Source organism: Lepisosteus oculatus, chromosome 6 (assembly GCF_040954835.1).
Source record: "Lepisosteus oculatus isolate fLepOcu1 chromosome 6, fLepOcu1.hap2, whole genome shotgun sequence".
Lineage (NCBI taxonomy): Eukaryota > Metazoa > Chordata > Actinopteri > Semionotiformes > Lepisosteidae > Lepisosteus > Lepisosteus oculatus.
The window spans coordinates 50392078-50410314 of record NC_090701.1 but is presented as its reverse complement, the minus strand read 5'-3'; the positions used below and the strand labels follow the sequence as shown (position 1 = coordinate 50410314).

Sequence of the window (18237 nt, the reverse complement as noted above, 5' to 3'; positions counted from 1 at the left end):
AATTTTATTTGGACGCTGTAGAGAGCAGCTCTAAAAATACTCTGTTGAGCAGGCAGGACGTGTATCGAGTTCTAGCTGACTTAGCTTTACAAAACTTTCAGCCGCTGTTGCTTGCTGGGACTTCGGTGCAGCAACAGGGGGAATTTTATTGCTTTTCTTTCTTGTGCCTGAATTTGACAATCTCTCTTGAGATTTCTGCATGGATGGGGGAGTCTAATGATATGGCAGAAGATACAGGTAAAGTAACTGAACAATTTCGGCAAAAGCCAAAATAAATACTTCAGGAAAGTGTTATCTTTCTGATGAGAGGTTTTTATGCTAGTTCAACGTATTTTGCTCTGGTTTATTTTGGGGAGATAATCCCATTTCAGCAGTTGTTACAGAATGTTTCAATGAGGTCAAGCAAAGGGTTGGGTTGTTTTGTACTGACCAGGCAAAGCTGCATTTTAAGTTGTGAACTAAATAGCTTTAAATATCTCCTCCACTTGTTTTGATTGCCAATGTTTTTATAAAGCCAAAACCTCTGTATGAAGATCTAACCTGTTGTCATCTAAAATGTTAATGTGGTGGATGCCTATTCAGTTTTGTTTTTTTCGTTAAAAAACATCAACATGGGTATTGAAGTCTGGTGGTCATGTCTGACCTATTTATTAGTTCCAACATAGAGAACTTTTATTTGTCGTTCTTGGTACCCTCTTTAGATACTTGTCTGTGTAAATGTTCAGTAGATCAGTTTTATTCATAGTCTTCTTAAATGTAATGATATTCGGTGTCCTTGCCTACTTTTATCATAGGTCTAGCAAAACTCTTGCTTATGGAACCTTCTGTATGATTGAGAAGGCATCATGGTCATATCAAACTGTGACTGTATCCAGCTGCCTCCTTCCTTGCAAATTAGATTGGCATTTTGCCTTGCCCAGAATAAACCGTCCAGCCTGTAAAAGTTTGTTTTTGTGAGTTAGCTGCAGTACAGTATTTTTCCACTTTCTCTTGTATAGCATAGTCATTTTAATATGCTTGATGTAGGTATAGAAACATTACCACCAATCAGATTTGACGTAAGTTGTCAGATGTACAAATCTTTGTAATGCCTCAGATAATGGCTGTTGCACTTCGCTTACAAACATTAGCATCGTGGTTGGTTTCTTTGTAGCAGTGGTTCCTAACCTTAGTCCTGGGAGACCATTGCCTGTTATTGAAACAAATTTTCAGGGGTCTTTTTTTAGGCAGATTTTTTAAATTGCTTTCAGTGCCTTGAAAGTTCAAGTGCCTTGAAAGATCCGTAATATTTATTAACCTTGTACCAGACTCATAAGTTCCAGTACAGTCCTCATTCAGGTGTGGCTGCTTGAAATGTGACCAGTTAGACTTCTGGAAAAAAGATCAACAGAACACTCAATGTGGGAATATCTGGTGCACTGATGTTGCCAACTGCATCTGCACATTATAAATTGATTGCATACTAAGATCTATAAATTGTGACTATTAAGAGAAAGGTGAGGAAACACTGTGTGAATTCTCTTGAAGTTGGGTATTTTTAACTTGGAGGACTGGGTGTAGGAACAGCTAAATAGGCAAATGGGTCAATTAAAGGCACCAGTTAGCACCTGTGATTTAGGAGCCTGACTGGAATGAATACCAGCAGACACAGTGATCCTCCGTGACCCAAGCCTGGGTTCATTTCTATTAACTTAATAGAGAAAGACCATTCCTCAACAGGAGATAGGCGCACTGCTGTCCTCACAAAGACATGGCCCATATTTTGACTGAAATGCAGAAGAATTGCCATTCTGTCACTAAAGATTTACTTGAAATTTAATAAAATTAATTTGATAAGCCACTTGAAGTGTTAATTGCTCTGTCATTAGGGGTTTTAACAATACATTATGATTTTTATAAACAGTGTAACAAAGTAATTAAAGTGTTTATATACCATATAAACGCCAATAACATCCAGTTAATGTAGAAATAAATCTTTACTGGTCTTGCATGAAAGTGTGCAGTCATAAATTACTGATGAAGCAAGATAATCCTGTATGTGTTGGGAGTGATGTACTGCTGAAACACTACAAGAGCAAACTTTAAACATGCCGTTCATGTCTGAAGTGCTTTCTGTGTAGTTGCATAAGTAGTAATTATTTAGAAACCAATTTAAATGTCTTTTTTAGGATGACTTATTTTTGTGTCTGCACATGATGAGCAGACAAAACTTAAAATGGTATCGGTTTCAAATGCACATTTGCTAGAAAATGCCACACAGTACAGGCACTTTAATCCAAGTGCTTTGGGATTATTTGGGATAAAAAACACTTTATAAAAGCAAGGAATTATTATTCTTGTTTTGTATTAATAATTATGAATGGACAATGAAGATGCTTTCAAAAGCATAATGCTCAACAGCATACTTGTTTTCTTCTTTTCAGCAATCATTTCTCTTTTACTTTTCCAAGTGTAATTTTTTTTCTTGTCTTTGATATTAAGAATTCTCATTTAGCATTTTGAGGTGTATTATCTCAAGACAGGCAATAACAGTCTCAATTCTTTTATTGCAGTTCTCAGGAGGTGGTAAACCTCCAAAGAGGATGACAAAACATTTAATATAAAGGGAGGGAATATTCTGTGTGCATATATTTGTGTGTTAAACAGGTTTTAATTAACAAGGATTGTTGTTGTATTTTGTAGGAAATGTATTCTCTCTCCCTGCTCCCTCATCTCTATCACCCCAGTGCTGTTAGGGATGATAATTTCCTCTGTGTGCAGCTCACTATAGGTCCTGCTACAGCAGTTCAATGGTGTTTAGGTCCAGGCTTTGACTAGTCTGTTGTATAGCACCAAATTGCTTCTTCTACAACTCTCCTTTGTAGATCTGCTTGTATTCTTTCAGTCATTGTCTTGCTGCAAGACTACTTTGGGTTCAGATTCAGATCACAGACAGATGGCTTGACATTCTCCTCTTGAAATATCTGATCCAGTGCAGAGTTTATGGTTGTGTTAATGATGGCAAGCCGTTCAGGTCCTGAGGCGGCAAAGCAGCCCCAAAGCATTACTCTCCCACCACCATACTCGATGGCTGGGATGAGGTTTGTCTGTCCAAAAGCAGTGTTTCATTTAACCACACATAATGTTTCTCATTGAGGCCTAGCCTTTGAATCATCTGCCCAGAGAACAAGCTTCCAGAAGCCTTGTGGACGGTTTATGTGTTCTTTGGTGAACTTCAGGTGGGCAGCTGTTCTTTTTGGAGAGCTTTGGCCTTCTCTTTTCTATCCTGCCACAGGTTCTATTCTTGCTCAGTCATATTCAGATAGTTGAGTCATGAACGGTCCCATTATCCAAGGCGAGAGTTGATATTACTGATTTTCCTTTTTGTTCTTGGGAGAGATTTTTGTTGGAGAGATCTCCTGGTTAGAGTGACAGTGGTCTTGGGTTTTCTAGGCAATCTTGCTAGCAGGTTGGTGGAGACTCAAATTCTTAGAAATTGTTTTGTAATCCCTTCTGTATTAATGGATGTCAAAAACACTTTTTTTTTCTGAGGTCCTCAGAGATTTCCTTAGATTGTGGCATGACTTGTTTCCATCTGTATGGTGAAGATCAGACTCCGTGTTTCTGATCGTTCTACAAGATGTGGCCTTCTAAACTCAGCCCTTAGAATCTGCCTAATTATTTAAACACTTTAGCTCAATTATGGGAATAATTAAGAGTTATGAAACTAGGGGTTCACTTACTTTTTTGTTCAAGATTGCTATCATGGTAGCATTGACATTTCCATATTTATCTGTTTACCTCCCAGACACTACTGATCTGGTTTCCCTCCTATCTGAGCAGTTTAGGGCCTTGTCTGCGATGTTGAAATGGGCACACAGTTCAGTGGCTGGGAGTTAAGGTGCATGAGTCAACAATATCACTGTCACTCCTCAAACCTGGCCTGTATGGCAGAATGGAAAATCCATCTCAAATACCCCATGAAGTTTGCAACAAAGCATGAATACTGCAAATGTGGCAAAAGGTATTGTGATCACCAGTCTTCGTATCTGTTTTTCACCTTATGTCTGGTTTTATCGTGAGTTGTCATATGCTCTTACTGTGCTCATCATGAAGAGTAAAAAGAACAAAGGTTCTAAAAGTGACATTCTGCTGTACACAACAGCAATTGCCTTGTGTCCATTGTCTTTGGAGTTAGTTATGTGATACTGTTCTGAAATATCCACAGATTGCTGAGATTTTTGTGCTGGCTCATTGCTTCAAGGTCAGTTTTGTGCATCCTATTCATGCATTTGTGCAAGTTCTTACAATTTGCATTGTCAGAATGACTGTCAAATCCAGTTGCATTCCAAATCTCAACATAGTTTATTAAAAGACTTTGCAGCTTCACGTTGTGCAGGACTATGATAATTTTGATGTAAAAAAATGTATGTGGCAGAAAACAAGGATTTCTATTCAAAGTATCTTCTTTTTAAGAAAGGTCTGAATGCTTTTTTTCCATGTTGCATTTCTAGTGCAGCTTCTGTCTGATCTAAATACTTTCTGGATGGCTCTTTTCTTTCTTAGGACTCCGTATTTCATTACTGGCTTGGTTTTGAAATGTATTTATTGTTTTTGTGCCGTCTCAGTGAATTTCTTCACACTTATAGGAGTTGTTCCAAGCAGTGTGGAGTGGTGGCTAGGGCTCTGGCCCATAGCAGAGGGTTGTGGGTTCAATTCCCAGGCTGGTTGCAGCTGCTGTACCTTTGAGCAAAAATATTTCATGCAGATTGCTCCACTAAATGCTTGGCTGAATAAGTGTTCTTAATTGCCTTATCTGGTTAAGTAAAAAACAAAGTTGAATTACAGTGATAAAGACGAATCTCTCAAAGTACTGTGCGTCTGTGGGGGGATGGGGGGGTTGGACACCATTTTTGTGTTATGATGGTGTGCACTTCCTGTCCCATGGTTTCTAAAGGATTGGGGTTAGATTCCGGGGTGGGGACCCTGCATGTTCTTAACCCTGCCTTCCTGGATCATTACTAGATGGTCCTGTTTCCTCCCACCTAAACACATCTGAATTGCCTTATTCTGGGGGGGGGGGGGGGGGACTTCAAAGGAATGGATGTTCCTAGTGCAACCGTTACTTCTCACGGACAAGAGAAAAACAGAGCCAGATGAGCTCATCTCTCATGCGTCTTGTGCTGCTGTTCGGGGTCTAACCCTTTAAAAATGTTTCGGCGTGTGATGGTTTTTTTTTTTCCTCTTTTGCTAGATGCGAAACACATAGGAAACAAGAATGGTAAGAAAGGGGATGGCCTGACAGGAAGCTCCTTCTTCACCTGGTTTATGGTAATCGCACTGCTGGGCGTGTGGACCTCGGTCGCAGTTGTGTGGTTTGACCTGGTAGATTATGAAGAAGTCCTCGGTAAGTCTTTTCCCCAAGGGCAGCACCCCTTCCTTTCACTGTGGTGGTGTCTTCCTTCCTGGCCTGGATACTCCAAATGTTTTCTTTTAACCAATTAATGATTAAACTCAAAACAAAACGAGGAGAGAATAGATCTACAGATCTAAACAGCTGTTTACTTCAGGAAGTCCTTAAAACAGTGTGCCCAGCAACACAAAGCTGAAATCTGTAGCATAGTCCACCCAGTTGTCTTGTTCCAGTTTCTTCCTGTTCAGTTCTTAATAGCTGGAATGTTTCAAGCTTGGTAGAATTATAATGTATAGTGTATATGTGTATAGTGTATGTATATAATGTATGTATAGAATTATAATGGTAGAATAAGCTCAGCGATTGTCAGCCCAGTGTGTCAAATGTGCATTAGGAGGCACCTGAAGATACAACGCATAGTGAAGCCCCAAAAAATATTCAGTGGGAGTGCGATAATGAAAAGTATTTCTCATGTCTTGAATCCTTAATTAATCAAATCTGGGAACATAGAATAATCTTCTAATATATTCAGAATACGTTAAATAAATTAGTCCCTATGAAGGCAGCTTTTGTTGTGACAGCTTGATGTATTGAACTACCAATTCACTTCTGCCAACTCCTTCTCAAAACTGTCCATGGTCCAGTTCTAAGGAGGTGGTATAGTTATGTGCACAGAAATTAGTAGTTAGTGAAGTGAAGTGTTGTCTAAAAAGTTGTGTGCGTGTAGTTGTCATGGAAGCATGCTCACTCCACAAGTACCAATAATTTTTGCCCATGATCATTTTCACACCCCAAAACAACTACATTGCAGCAGCTATTCCTTGCAATTATACACTCCAAATGCTAAAATTTTAAAGCATGTGATGTAAAGCTCTTGGATTTAAAATAAATCAAACATCTGTGACCTAAAGACTTTAAGGATCCAGACTATGAAAATAGCCCTAAAACATTTAAATGGGAAACACTGGAAGAACCTGCACATGAGGATACTTAGCTGTAATCAGATTTTTAAATATCGAAGTGATATTTAGAATAACATTACATATGATTTGATTAACTCATTATGCACCATTTGAACATTGCTTTGACCTGTCTTAATACTGATAGATTTTCTTTCCAGGAAAATCTTTAACTTTTTTGTGTGTAGTTACACTAACATTGTTTTACCGTGGTACTAACATGCAATGCTTTTTTTCTTAAATCTTGCATGTAGCCAGAGCAAAGGACTTCCGTTATAACATTTCAGAGGTATTACAAGGTATGGTATCTTTTTGCATTTTGTTGAAACTCTTGGTGTCCAGACTTTTAGCCTGCCCTGTATTGCAAAATCTACATTTTTATCTGGAAAAAAAAAAGATTTATTCATCTGATCTACAGCCCTGCTGGTAAAACAGCTCACTTATTAGAACATCCTGTTCAACTTAAGTTATAGTGTAAAAGTACTGTCCATTTATGTATGAAAATTAATTAAGTATATATAGGTAATGTAATAGACATTCGTTCATGTAGTTTAAATTAAATCTATAGCTGGATTTCTCCTTTCATTTATGTTTTCATGTCATTTCTGTAGAAGTTATCCTTAGTATTTAACAGTTTGAATTTTTTATGTGAATTTACTGCTTTCTGCTCTCCAATGATAAAATGGGAGCAGAAGAAGCACTTTGCCTTCTTCATATCCATTATGTACATTGTAACTTCTTTTAACCCTCAGGTGTGAAAATAACATGTTTTAAGCAGGAACCTTAGAGTGTTTGGAGAATTGTGGTGCATATTCTGAATGTGATGGAGTGCATTGCTGAATTCTAAGTTTTCAATCACTGTATTGATATGAAATTAGTACTCCTATGAGGATTGATTAGAAATCCGCTGCTTTAAGTTCTTCATCCACTGCACTTGAACATGGCACAGGCTCCATACATTATATTATAATTGATCTTTTGATTTTTAAATCCTCATTCGTTTAACAAGTCAGGTCTATTAGCAAAGGCAATAATAGGCAAGCTGTCCTGACACTGGATGACTATTGACGAATGACTACAGCGGGTTAGATTTGTAGTTCACCTTACTAGCTTTGTCTCTCTTCAGGCAAGCTTGGAGTCTACGATGCGGATGGCGATGGCGACTTTGATGTGGAGGATGCCAAAGTATTGCTAGGCAAGTGTACCAATTCAGCATTTTCTTAGCGTGTGAAGAATGGTTTAAAAAAGTGGTTTGGTTTTTGTTTGCATGTATGACTTTGGTTCACTTCTGTTCTCTAGAGTTTGCTATAACGTAGCAAGCTGAGTGCTTTTTATTTTGGATGTGCATGAGTACATCAAATTAAAATACACAAATCAGTGGTTTCAAACGTTTTCCAGCTCAAGTGTTGGTATGGGAATTATTCTAAAGCGCATGTACACTACGCAGAGGGTTACATATCCTACCACTTCAGGTTTACTCAGAAGAAAGGCAGAGATAATATACTTAGGAAATGTGACTGTAGTTGAAGTGTGTGGTTTCTGAATCCTGTTTTGGCTGCTTTGCTATACTTCAGCATGTGACATGCTAGCTCAATTTTAAGTACCATTCTAAAGGTGGTCTAGGAGAAAACTGATAGTTTGCTTTACTTTGCATGTTGACTCCTGAATATATCATTAATAAGTGTAAATACAATACTGGGACTTGTAAAACATTTTTTTGAAGAACAACAGCTTTAGTCCTAATAATATTATTCCTGGATCAAATATATGTTGGGGACATATACCAAAAAAAGTGACAGGGATTAAATTAACCATAGTATCTGTAGAACACTCTAATCTCTTATCTGAGTGTTTTCAAGTGAATTTGAAACAGACCAGATCTCTGGTTCAGCATTCATGGACTGGCCCTTTCACATATTAATATGCTAGTACTTGCCATGCTTTGTTGAGCTAATCCAGAGCAGGGTGATTTTTGTTCTAATAAAAGTGTTTAGTTTCACGAACAATTTAGTAAGTTTAACTAAACAAAACTCTGCAATCGAGTTTTTGGTATCTCAGTTGAGATAAAAATTCAGTGTACCCAATAATACAGTCGGAGGTATTTGACCATTGCAATAGATATTAACCTTCTGTTAAGGAATATAGTTTTTGAAATAGTGAGTCAAGTTCATTACTTCAATGAAAATGACTGCCGTTATTATTGACAGATTAGCCAGTCAGATTGAGCCAGATTCAGTGTTCAGAAGAGCACCTGCCACATGTCCCATTCCAAAGGATTCGTCCTATGTCCCAGTGCTTTCATGTAGTTGGCGGAAATTGGCTGCCTTAACAAAGCACATGGGTGTAGTTTGTGCTGCCATAATCTCTGATGTGTGGCTTTTCAAGTGCATGCCTTTTTTCAGTGAAGTGCATTTGCAGTGTTGACATTTTCTTTTTCCTTTCAAATCTTTTTGCTTACCGTGTTTCCAGACTTCTGTCAATTTCCTTAACTTTAGTCAACTAGCTTAACCTCACCAGTTAGTGAGCTATTCCACCTGTTCCCTTTCCTGCTTTACCACTTGTACTCTCTTTCTCTCCTTCCTTTCCTTGTTTCTGTTTTGTTCTAATGTAGGCTTGACCAAAGATGGCAGTAATGAAAATTTGGATTCCCTTGAGGAAGTCCTTAATATTTTAGCAGAGGAGGGCTCTGATTGGTTTTACGGCTTCCTCGCCTTTCTCTATGATGTAATGACTCCTTTTGAGATACTAGAAGACGAAGAGAGTGAAGCTGCAGAGGATGTTGCTGGTACGTCACAGAATGAAGGGGTTCAGGGAAAAAAGACTTGCGTGATTTTAGATTTGCAAAATCAATAGCGCTACCCCCGGCCTCTCTCCCCCACCAATCCCAACAGGAAAAGAGGAAGACTACTTTGGCTAGGCTTCTCGATCAGACCTTTCTCCTCAAGAAAGATACTTGAAAGAAATCTTTGGCAAGGTGGTCAACTTTGTCAAAGCCAAAGAAGGAATGGTTTGAAAAGAGGAGGAGATGTTTTTCCCAGGCTCTCTGGAAGACTTCCTGTGGTAGATTTTACCATGAGGAATATTTAGGCTTTTACACATTAGTGTGTACTGTCATTATGATGTATTTACTGCTTTGCTTTAATACGTGCAGTTGTTTTGCACAAGCTGTTACAATATATACTAACATCAGACTTCTGAATTTCGCATATGTCGCTAACCAGAACAGCTTCTTGTTGGCCTTGATATCTTTCTTCCTCATGTTGCATAGTGTTGCACGCCCTCCTAAAAAAAAAAAACTCCTCTTCAATAGTTTATGGGATCCCCAAATGAAAGAAACTGTAGAATATCATTATGAACCACCATGTTTTTTTTAAATCTTGACCCATTGTTTTGTAATTGAACATATTTAAATTAAAACATGTTTTGGATTGCTGTAAAAAAAATCAAATTCAGTGTTTTTTATTGGGTTATGGATTTTTGGGGTTTGTCCGTATTTTGGTTTTATTTTACGTTACTGAGTTTTCTGAGGATTGCTTGTGTCTGTTGGAGACTAATAGTTTGTAACTAAAAATGTCGTCCATTAATCATAATCCATTGAATAAACGTCTTTTAAAGTCTTTGTTAAAGATTTTTTAATGCATGTTTGACATACAAATGCTTAACTGCATTGCTTAAAATACATAAACCAGGCACATTTCCTGTGTTCTTTTTGACTGTATATATAGAAGAGTTTAGAGGAAGAAAACTGGTATTTAAAACAGTGGTTTGGTGTGTTGCTGTTCAAGATCAGTCAAGTTTTTTTTTCTTGGGATTTGTTTTGTAAGACATTTTGTTATATTATAAGAAGGGAGCAAATTATATTCTCTTTAAGGTTGAGTGCTTGAATCCAAAAGCACTTGAAGAATGAAAGTGGTTCTAGACCAGCCTTCTTCCTTGTGTTTTTAGAAGCACATGATAAGCTGGGTGCTTATGTAGAGAGATGTAGTTCCTGTGCACTGCATGAAAACATTTGCGGTAAAATGTGTAGACATAGCTAAGCATGTGCTTAACTACATTGCAATTTAAATTCACTGCTATAAGGAAACTAACATTTGTAGTTCCTCATTAGGCTAATGCAAAAAAGGCATTGCCTAAAGTTAGCTCTTTGAAGGGCTTACCTAAAAACTTCCCGATTTGAGCTTGAAATATACAGCCTGAACCCCAGATTTCTGTAACAGCCTTCAACATTAGCTAGTTATGTAGTGGAGAGAAACCTGTCTAGAATCCTTGTTTTTTAAATTACATTGCATAATTGATTTTGGAGTAGGTCAGTCTTAGATGGGGTTAGTTGCAGCTAAAAGTAATAATGTATCTTCTTATCCATTAAACTAGTTGAAACACTTAAATTCATCTTCAGGAAAAGTTTAAAATTGCAGAACATCTTGGAAAAAAAACACTTTTTGAAATGTTTGATCAATGAATTTTCCATCCTACAATAAAAGGAAAGCTTGTTGTAATTCTGTAATGTAGCAGCGTGTTGTAGCCCTCCTGAGTTCATAAATGGATTGCTACTAAGTTTGTTTACAGAAGCAAAGACTAGCAGATAGCTGCTGGTCTTGTTTAATTCTGCACTCTATACTCCTGTATGATTTATAATAATAGAAATTGAAATTGATGCACAGATTGTTCTGAAATGTTGCATTTAGTGAAACTTTTATGAGGATGCTTTATAATGTAAACCACTTTAATAGGTGTGTTATTAAAACTTTATGAATGTATTGCAAAGATGCTGCTTTCACAAAGTATTTCTTCAAAAATGATTACAGTGTAAAGTAGATGTTCTGTTTTGTCCTAGGACTGTTCAATCCTGCTTTTTAAGTAGTTTGTGACTACAGTGCTGCACGTATTTGTGCATTATAGGACAGAGATGTGAAAACCGTATAGTTGCAGAATTAAATGTCGATTGTTCATTTCATATGCCTCTTTAAATGTGGAAAAATAATTCATTGTGGTTTTTCTACGTTGTGCTGTCTAGGCGGCCAGTGCATGTCTTTGTTTCAGTGTGGGACTGGTAATGTGACTTGCAGTACCTTCATAGTGAAGTACTGAAGATCTTTTGCTGATCAAGTTGACTGAAGTGGTTCGTAATACCATATACTTTGCATTTTTGAGGATCAAGGGTTACAGTTACACTTGAATATCTTTTCTGTTGTACTTCCAATTGATTTCTATATTTCACTAACCCATTTACTGTAATCTGATATTCTGTCACAAACTTGCATTTGAGTTCCCACGAACTGCGACGTGATGCGGCCCTTCCTGCTCGCCAGTCACTGTAAGGACTAACGGAATGTAATGTTCCGTATGAGCAAATAAATACAGGCTGTGCGGCAGACATTTCACCCCAGAAATGTTCCAATGTGTAAATAAGTCATATTTGGAAAGCAGTATCTCTTTTGGGTTGAAAGAGATGACATTTTTCTATAACATCAATTAATTTATTTTGTTACCAAGATCTAATAACCTGTCTGAGAAATTGGGTCTGCGGTTCCACTTTAAAACGCTTGACAGATTTGCAGGGTGATGAAGATAATTAAAAACTCTGTACTGTTATAATATTCGTAGTGACCCTTTCATTATTAATTTAACATTAAAAACACCTCAGGGTTGTGGTCTGACTTTGTGTACAGATGTTTTCGGAGTATAGTTCTACTTGGTCAGTGTTTCCTACATTCTTACAACTGTTTTGCTGAATATTTGGTGCTTATAGCGGATTATTCACACTGTAAAATAAGGAGTATAAAACTAAGACTTATGTGACTTATGCAGTTGAAATTTTTGACCTTGTAGTAATAATCCATATTATCTTATTGAAATAGGCAAGGGTACAGCATTGTTTGCTTATGAACAGTAAATTGTTTAGTCTTGTTCAAGTCTTGAGCTGTAAAAATTAAAACGGTGGAAAAGGAACTGTGGAATGGAACGTTTCCGCAGCTCAGTTTTATTAATGTGCCCCATGCTAAAACAAACTCGGTTTGCTGTTGATCTTGTCAATTCTCCTACCAGTGAAATGGATGTCTGCTTGGGATCTAGGTACTGCTGTCCTAGAGTCCCCTGCTGTTTGGCAAGAACAGTGTTTCATGGATTTTGATGTCAGTAAATTTATATTGTGAGTTTGGGCATTACTGCTTTGCTTTTCTCTCTCACTACGTGTGTCCAGTCTCCAGATAGAGCAAAAGTATCCATTCAGAGTCCCACCTGCTAACAGTTTTGTGGTTTAAATTGGTTGTACTGAGAGAGTGATTCTGCCCAGTAGTTGAACACTTTGACCTTGTAGTAATAATCTAAACTAGTATTTAATAAAGCTGACCCAATTACAGCAGAACCTTCTATGCTTTTTAGCAATGTGCAATAGTTTTTAGATGTTTTTTGGGGTCATGCTGACTTATAACTAAAGTTTTATATTTATAATTTGTCTTCTTTCCAGTGCTAAAACTATAAATCAAAATTACCATAGGGTGAAATCAATGTTTTAATTGCACACAATGTTAATACTTTAAAGTGGTTTACTTGCAGAAAAAAGATGCAGAAAAATGTCATTTAGTACGACACGTTTGAGGCATTCTAAACCACAGTTGTGAAAAATCATGGTCTTACAAGCTTTGCAAAATCTGGTAAAAACTTCACTACTCACTATTGTCAGTTTAATAATGGAGTCATTTGCGGATTTAAAACAGTTGAGAATTGCTTGGGAAACATCAATGAGAAGTCTAGTGAGTGGTGTGAAAACAATTTTGGTCCTCCTACATTAGGAACATAGCTTAGAATACTGGTGGGCTTTTAACCTTGTTTTCTTCTTAATAACATCAGATGAAAAGCCGGCAGAAGTTGCTAAGAAAAAAGTCAAAACAAAAGGTACTTTCCTGATCGTTTTTTATTCTCCCTTGGGAATAAAATGACTGCAAGCTAAGTGTGAACTGTATACTTTTTTAAAAAAATAAATTGAATTTTGCTTTGCATGACCTCAATAGTTATAGATCGGGGGTAGATACAGTATGTTAAGCATTGGTTCAAAGCATAGATACACCAAACTGAATACTCCAAAACATTTTAATGGTCTTCATCTGTATCCCATTAAATTTGAATTTCAAGTGCATTATTTTCAATATGTGAACATCATACGTAATATCTTTCAAATTTTACCACTACTTTTTTAATTACTGTTGATGTAAGTAGGGATGTGTAACAACTTAATTGAGTTTTAGTTTGGTGTTGCATGAAGTAGCAGTTTGGTTTTTATTTTAAGTACTCTTTGTATGATAATTGAGTGTATATAATAGTACTAATAAAGCTATTCCCAAAATGTAATGTGTGCTGTTCTTTTTGTTGTTTCTCTTAACTTTTTTGCTTTACAGAAATGGCTTGTACTCTAGACTTTACCCAGTTTGTCTGCTTATGGGCTGTTTATCTCATTTGGCTCAGAAATAATGGGCTTTATTAATTAACACATATGGAACTATGGAAACACCCCCCTACTATCCAGGTTATTAAAAAAGTAACTTAATGGCCTGCTGAAATTTGTAGTTTTCTACAGAGCAGGAATTTTTATTGACCATCTGTATTTCTCAAATGTTTCCAGGGATATTTGTGTCTGCTCTTATTTAGAGCTGTTCTCAAAAAGGTTGCTTTTAATTTATAAGGCTAGCTATTTTTCTTAATAGCCTTTCTTGTTTTCTGTAGTATTAGGTTTTTAATTGCATAGCATTCTGTGAGTCAACCTCTATGAATAAAACTGGAATTTTTATCCAGTACTGATTGTGTAGAGATTGTGGCGCTTAGTTTTTCTCTTGGTAATCGGTGCTTATGAAACTCATGTTTCCATTTTTCCAATATTGCGTTCTTGTAAAATATCTGGTTATTACCACTTAAACCTCCTTGTATTTTTGCATTTCATCCATGAATGTATGAAAACTTAAAATGCTTGTCTGGATTGTTTGGGTATATAGTGGCCCAGATATTTTACAGCTTTTGTCCTGGTGCAGGGCATTATGGGCGTGTTTGCGGTGGTATTTAGTACTTAGACTTTCCTTAATGGTTCAAGTCACATTTTTTAACCTCCAGCTCACCCTTCGCCGAAGGACATTGGGAAAAAGTTGAGGGAGGCCTTAAAAGAGCAGTTGAGGATAGTACGGGAGAAGGTCCAGGCTAAAAAGAAAGAAAAGCTCACGTTGGCAAAAGCTGAAGACAAGAAAGCCAAGGCTGCAGAGGAACACAGGAAAGAAAAGGAAAGGAAGGAAAAAAGAGAAGCGTTAAGGGCAGAAAAAGTGAGAAAGGAGGCAACGGTGAAAAGAGAAAAGGCCAAGACTGAGGAGAAAGCCAAGACCAAGGAAAAAGTGGGCACAGAAAAGAAGGCTAAGCCCAAGGAGAAGGAGGAGAAGCGAAGGAAAGAGGACAAGAAGGAGAGAGCAGACCAGAAGAAAGAAGTGAAAAGGGAGAAGAAAGAGGAAAAGAAAGACAAACCAGAGAAAAAAGAGAAGGAGAAAGAAAAGGACAAAGGAAAAGAGAAGAAACCCGCCACTAAAAGGGAGGGCGCTGGTGCTAAAGACGTAAAGAAGTCGGACAAATTGTCCAAAGGCGGCGAGAAGAAAGCAGAAAGGAACGTGAAAGGCTTGGGCAAGAAAGAAGAAAAGGAAAAGGGCTTGAAAGACGCAAAGAACAGAGAAGAGAAGACGTCTGGCAAGAATTCTCCAAAACCAGCAGCGAAAAAGGAGACTGAAAAGAAGAGGGATAAGAAATGAGCGGTCTCGTCGCTCGTGCGGGATTGAGAAACGGTGAAAGCTGTAGCCTCCTTTACCGAGCCACGTGGAGAATGGAGCCTGGAAGGTTGAACCGGAAATGGAATCCAGTTGGTGCTGAGATGCCTCTTCTGGAATGGGATGGAATGAGCAGATAGTAGTGATGTAGCATACTTTTATCTAGTAGTGCATTGGTAGTCCTTTACTTTGGTAACAGATGCCCCAAAGAAGCACAAATGTTGGCTTTCATTTTTTTTTTGCAAAGTAACCTGTGGAGTGTACAGAATGTTGCCTAAAAGCTACTAAAGAGTAATTATAAGACGAAATGTACCAATACAGTATTATTACTGTGTTTTTATAAATGTGTATAATATTAAGCTGTAACTTATTTTATAATCATTCAAGTTACTGAGGTCTCTGGTTTTACTACCCAGATGGTTTGATGTCAAAAAGGTAGCGTGTAGTGTAATGAATGTCTCTCATGCTAGAAATTGCACACTTCGATTTCATGTAGATATCTTTCAGAGGAAAAGGCATTTGTATAAATTATTGGAGAAAATTTGACGTATGTACTGGTATTGAATAAACCTGCAGGATTTTACAGATTTCATCTCTTTCATTTCTGTCTTGGAATATCACACAATAGATATCCAGCAAGAGTTTTTTTTTGCAAGATGCAATGAATATTGATTTAACCATTTTTCAAGGTACAGTCTGTAGTCGTGTTTTGTTTCTTTAAAATAGTAAATTTACCAGAACGTGCTCAATGTTTCTTTTAAAGAGTCTGTCTGATGAAAAGCAAACTCACTCAGATGGGTGTACTGCTGGGATTAACTCAGATTCATGCAGTGAAAATGATTTCAGGAGCCGTGTTGCCTCATAGCTCGAAAATCCAGAGTTTGATTAGAGCTTCAGGTGTTCCAAATTGCAATCACTTTGTACTCCGCTTTGAGATGGACAGCCGTTCAGTCGTGTGCTGTGTCTGGTTTTGTGCCCTGTGTTTCCAGGATAGGCTCTGGCCTTCTGTGAGCCTCTCCAGGAGGAGTGGCTTCTTGTAGGCGGACGAATTTCTTTTCAGATATTGTACTTACACGAGCTCAGAGCTTTTTTTATCTAGCAGACTCGGTCAGTTAACATCCAGAATTTCTAAGAAAATGAAGGAAATGGAAACCAGATATGTTTTTAAATTATTATTATTATGCTTTATTCTTATTCTGCTTTAACTAGCTCCGCTCAACTTTTATCTTGCCTTTCACTTCAGCTCTGTTTTGAAATTAGTCTCCTTTTTTCTTTTTTGTTTTTTTTTAAACCAAAGAACAAAAGTGAACCCAAGTCAGACATTTTTTTCCATGAGGGTGGTGACTGTAATTTTTTGTTTTTGTATTAGTATTTATTTATTAATGTAAAAGCAATGAACTATGATTGAATGGCAGATTTAGAATGCCTATTATTTTACATATTTAAGATCTGGCCTATGTTTACTCATGTAATAAATGTCTTAGCTTCTACAAATTTGATTTTTTTAATTAAAAACATTCAACAATTTCTTGCTTTAAAAAACAGGTCCTGTTTCTGAGGTGTAAAATCTTGAAAACTTGCAACATAATAAAAAAAAAAACTTGGATAAATTCTAGTAGCACAATTATTATGAGAACCTGGGAATCATTGTAATGGCTAAGATTTCATGAGTCAACGTTTACAACTTTAGGATTAAAAGAGAAACCTGTTGCCTTGGAGTCAACATCAACAGAAGCTGCTGAGGAGGTCGCACAGCCACTTGAGGAAGCAGGTAAAATTTACACACATTACTGGAATATTTGAGGTAGTTGTGGTCTTCAGTTCATGTATTCAACACGGTAATCAAGTGACAAAACCTAAAGGTTCTAGTCATTAGAAGAAAGAAGCATATAAAGTTTAGTGCCAGTTTAGGATTAAAACATTGATCATTTTTTAGAATGATTGTTTGGCATAGAGGCGTGTTGCTTTTCAATGTTTTGAAGGCAGATGACCTGGAAAATAGTTAAAAAGTTACAATGGATATGAGGCGATTTAGACTATCTTGCCCTTTTGGTGGTTAGTGGTTGATTGATCCAAGAATCTCAATCGGCTGTCTCTTGAAAGAAACCAGGTTACTGGCTTCAGCATTGGGATGGGGTAGCTGTTTCCATACACGGCCGTTTGCAAAAAGAAGGGCCTTCTGTTTGCAGTTTCATATACACTTCCACTTAGTTTCCACTTGTGTCCTCCGATTCAAGTTTCACTGTTCACTATGAAAGCATCTAGAGATTTAATCCACTCGGAACAATATGTAGGGAGTGATTAATTTTCATTAGTGCTATAGTTCACACTTCTAAGGCCTTAATTTATGTTTGCACTGACATAGATTGGTAGATTAACTTACCCTTAAGTGTTTAAGTGTACAAAGACTCCTGAAGAAGCAGCACGTTTTTTATCAAGATTCATTTGTGTGTCTTATTCAGAAGTGCTCAAGTAGTATGAACAGGGGATTCATGTATTCAATGGAGTCTCAATTTAATCTACCAGTTTTACCTTTGCTATCCCAGTACTTTCAGAAGGCACTATACATTGAGCAGTCATATACGGAGGACCAAAAGGAAATTGTCACGTACCTTCAAAAAGCTGTCAGAGAAATAAACCTCTTTTGTAGCAGGTTGATCTGATATGATTCACTATGCAAAATCTTGATTCATAATTAAAGATGACTTGGTACCACTGGTGGCGTGTCCATTTGAGGTGTTACTCTTATCATAACAATGATACAAAGGCATTTTTCTTTTGATTAGTAGACATACTTGTTCCTGTGTTTTAGTTTCTTAATTATTGCAAGGTTTGAATTTGGCAAGGTATATCTGATTGGGGGAAGGCCAATAGCCTCACTCACTAGTATTTAGACGACAAAGTTTCTCAAGTATATCATCATTCCTGAATGATTGATTAATGAAAATGACATACAAGCATTTAATCAATATCCACAAAAAAGCATATTTACTCTATGTAAGTGTACATGTTTTCAGAAAAGAGAAAAGTTCTTTTGATTCTTAGAATACACTTATTTCCAAGTAGAATTCTAAGTCATTTAACGTGGAAAAAC

At 37.1% G+C, this 18237-nt stretch overlaps 1 protein-coding gene across 5 annotated transcripts in view; it reads left to right on the top strand.

Annotated features, from left to right (window-relative positions):
• The window catches only part of unm_hu7910 (un-named hu7910), an 84007-nt gene that overhangs the window by 12507 nt on the left and 53263 nt on the right, over positions 1–18237 (top strand). For 3 of the 5 annotated variants that reach the window (XM_015353578.2, XM_015353580.2, XM_069191532.1), the window contains exons 2-5: positions 5234–5386; positions 6606–6650; positions 7478–7546; positions 16834–16914. In XM_015353578.2, coding sequence (XP_015209064.2) covers positions 5234–5386; positions 6606–6650; positions 7478–7546; positions 16834–16914 — 348 coding nt within the window. Of the gene's footprint in view, position 1; positions 238–5233; positions 5387–6605; positions 6651–7477; positions 7547–16833; positions 16915–18237 lie in introns of those variants that run through there. The other 2 variants (XM_015353579.2, XM_015353581.2) reach the window with 2 other exon arrangements.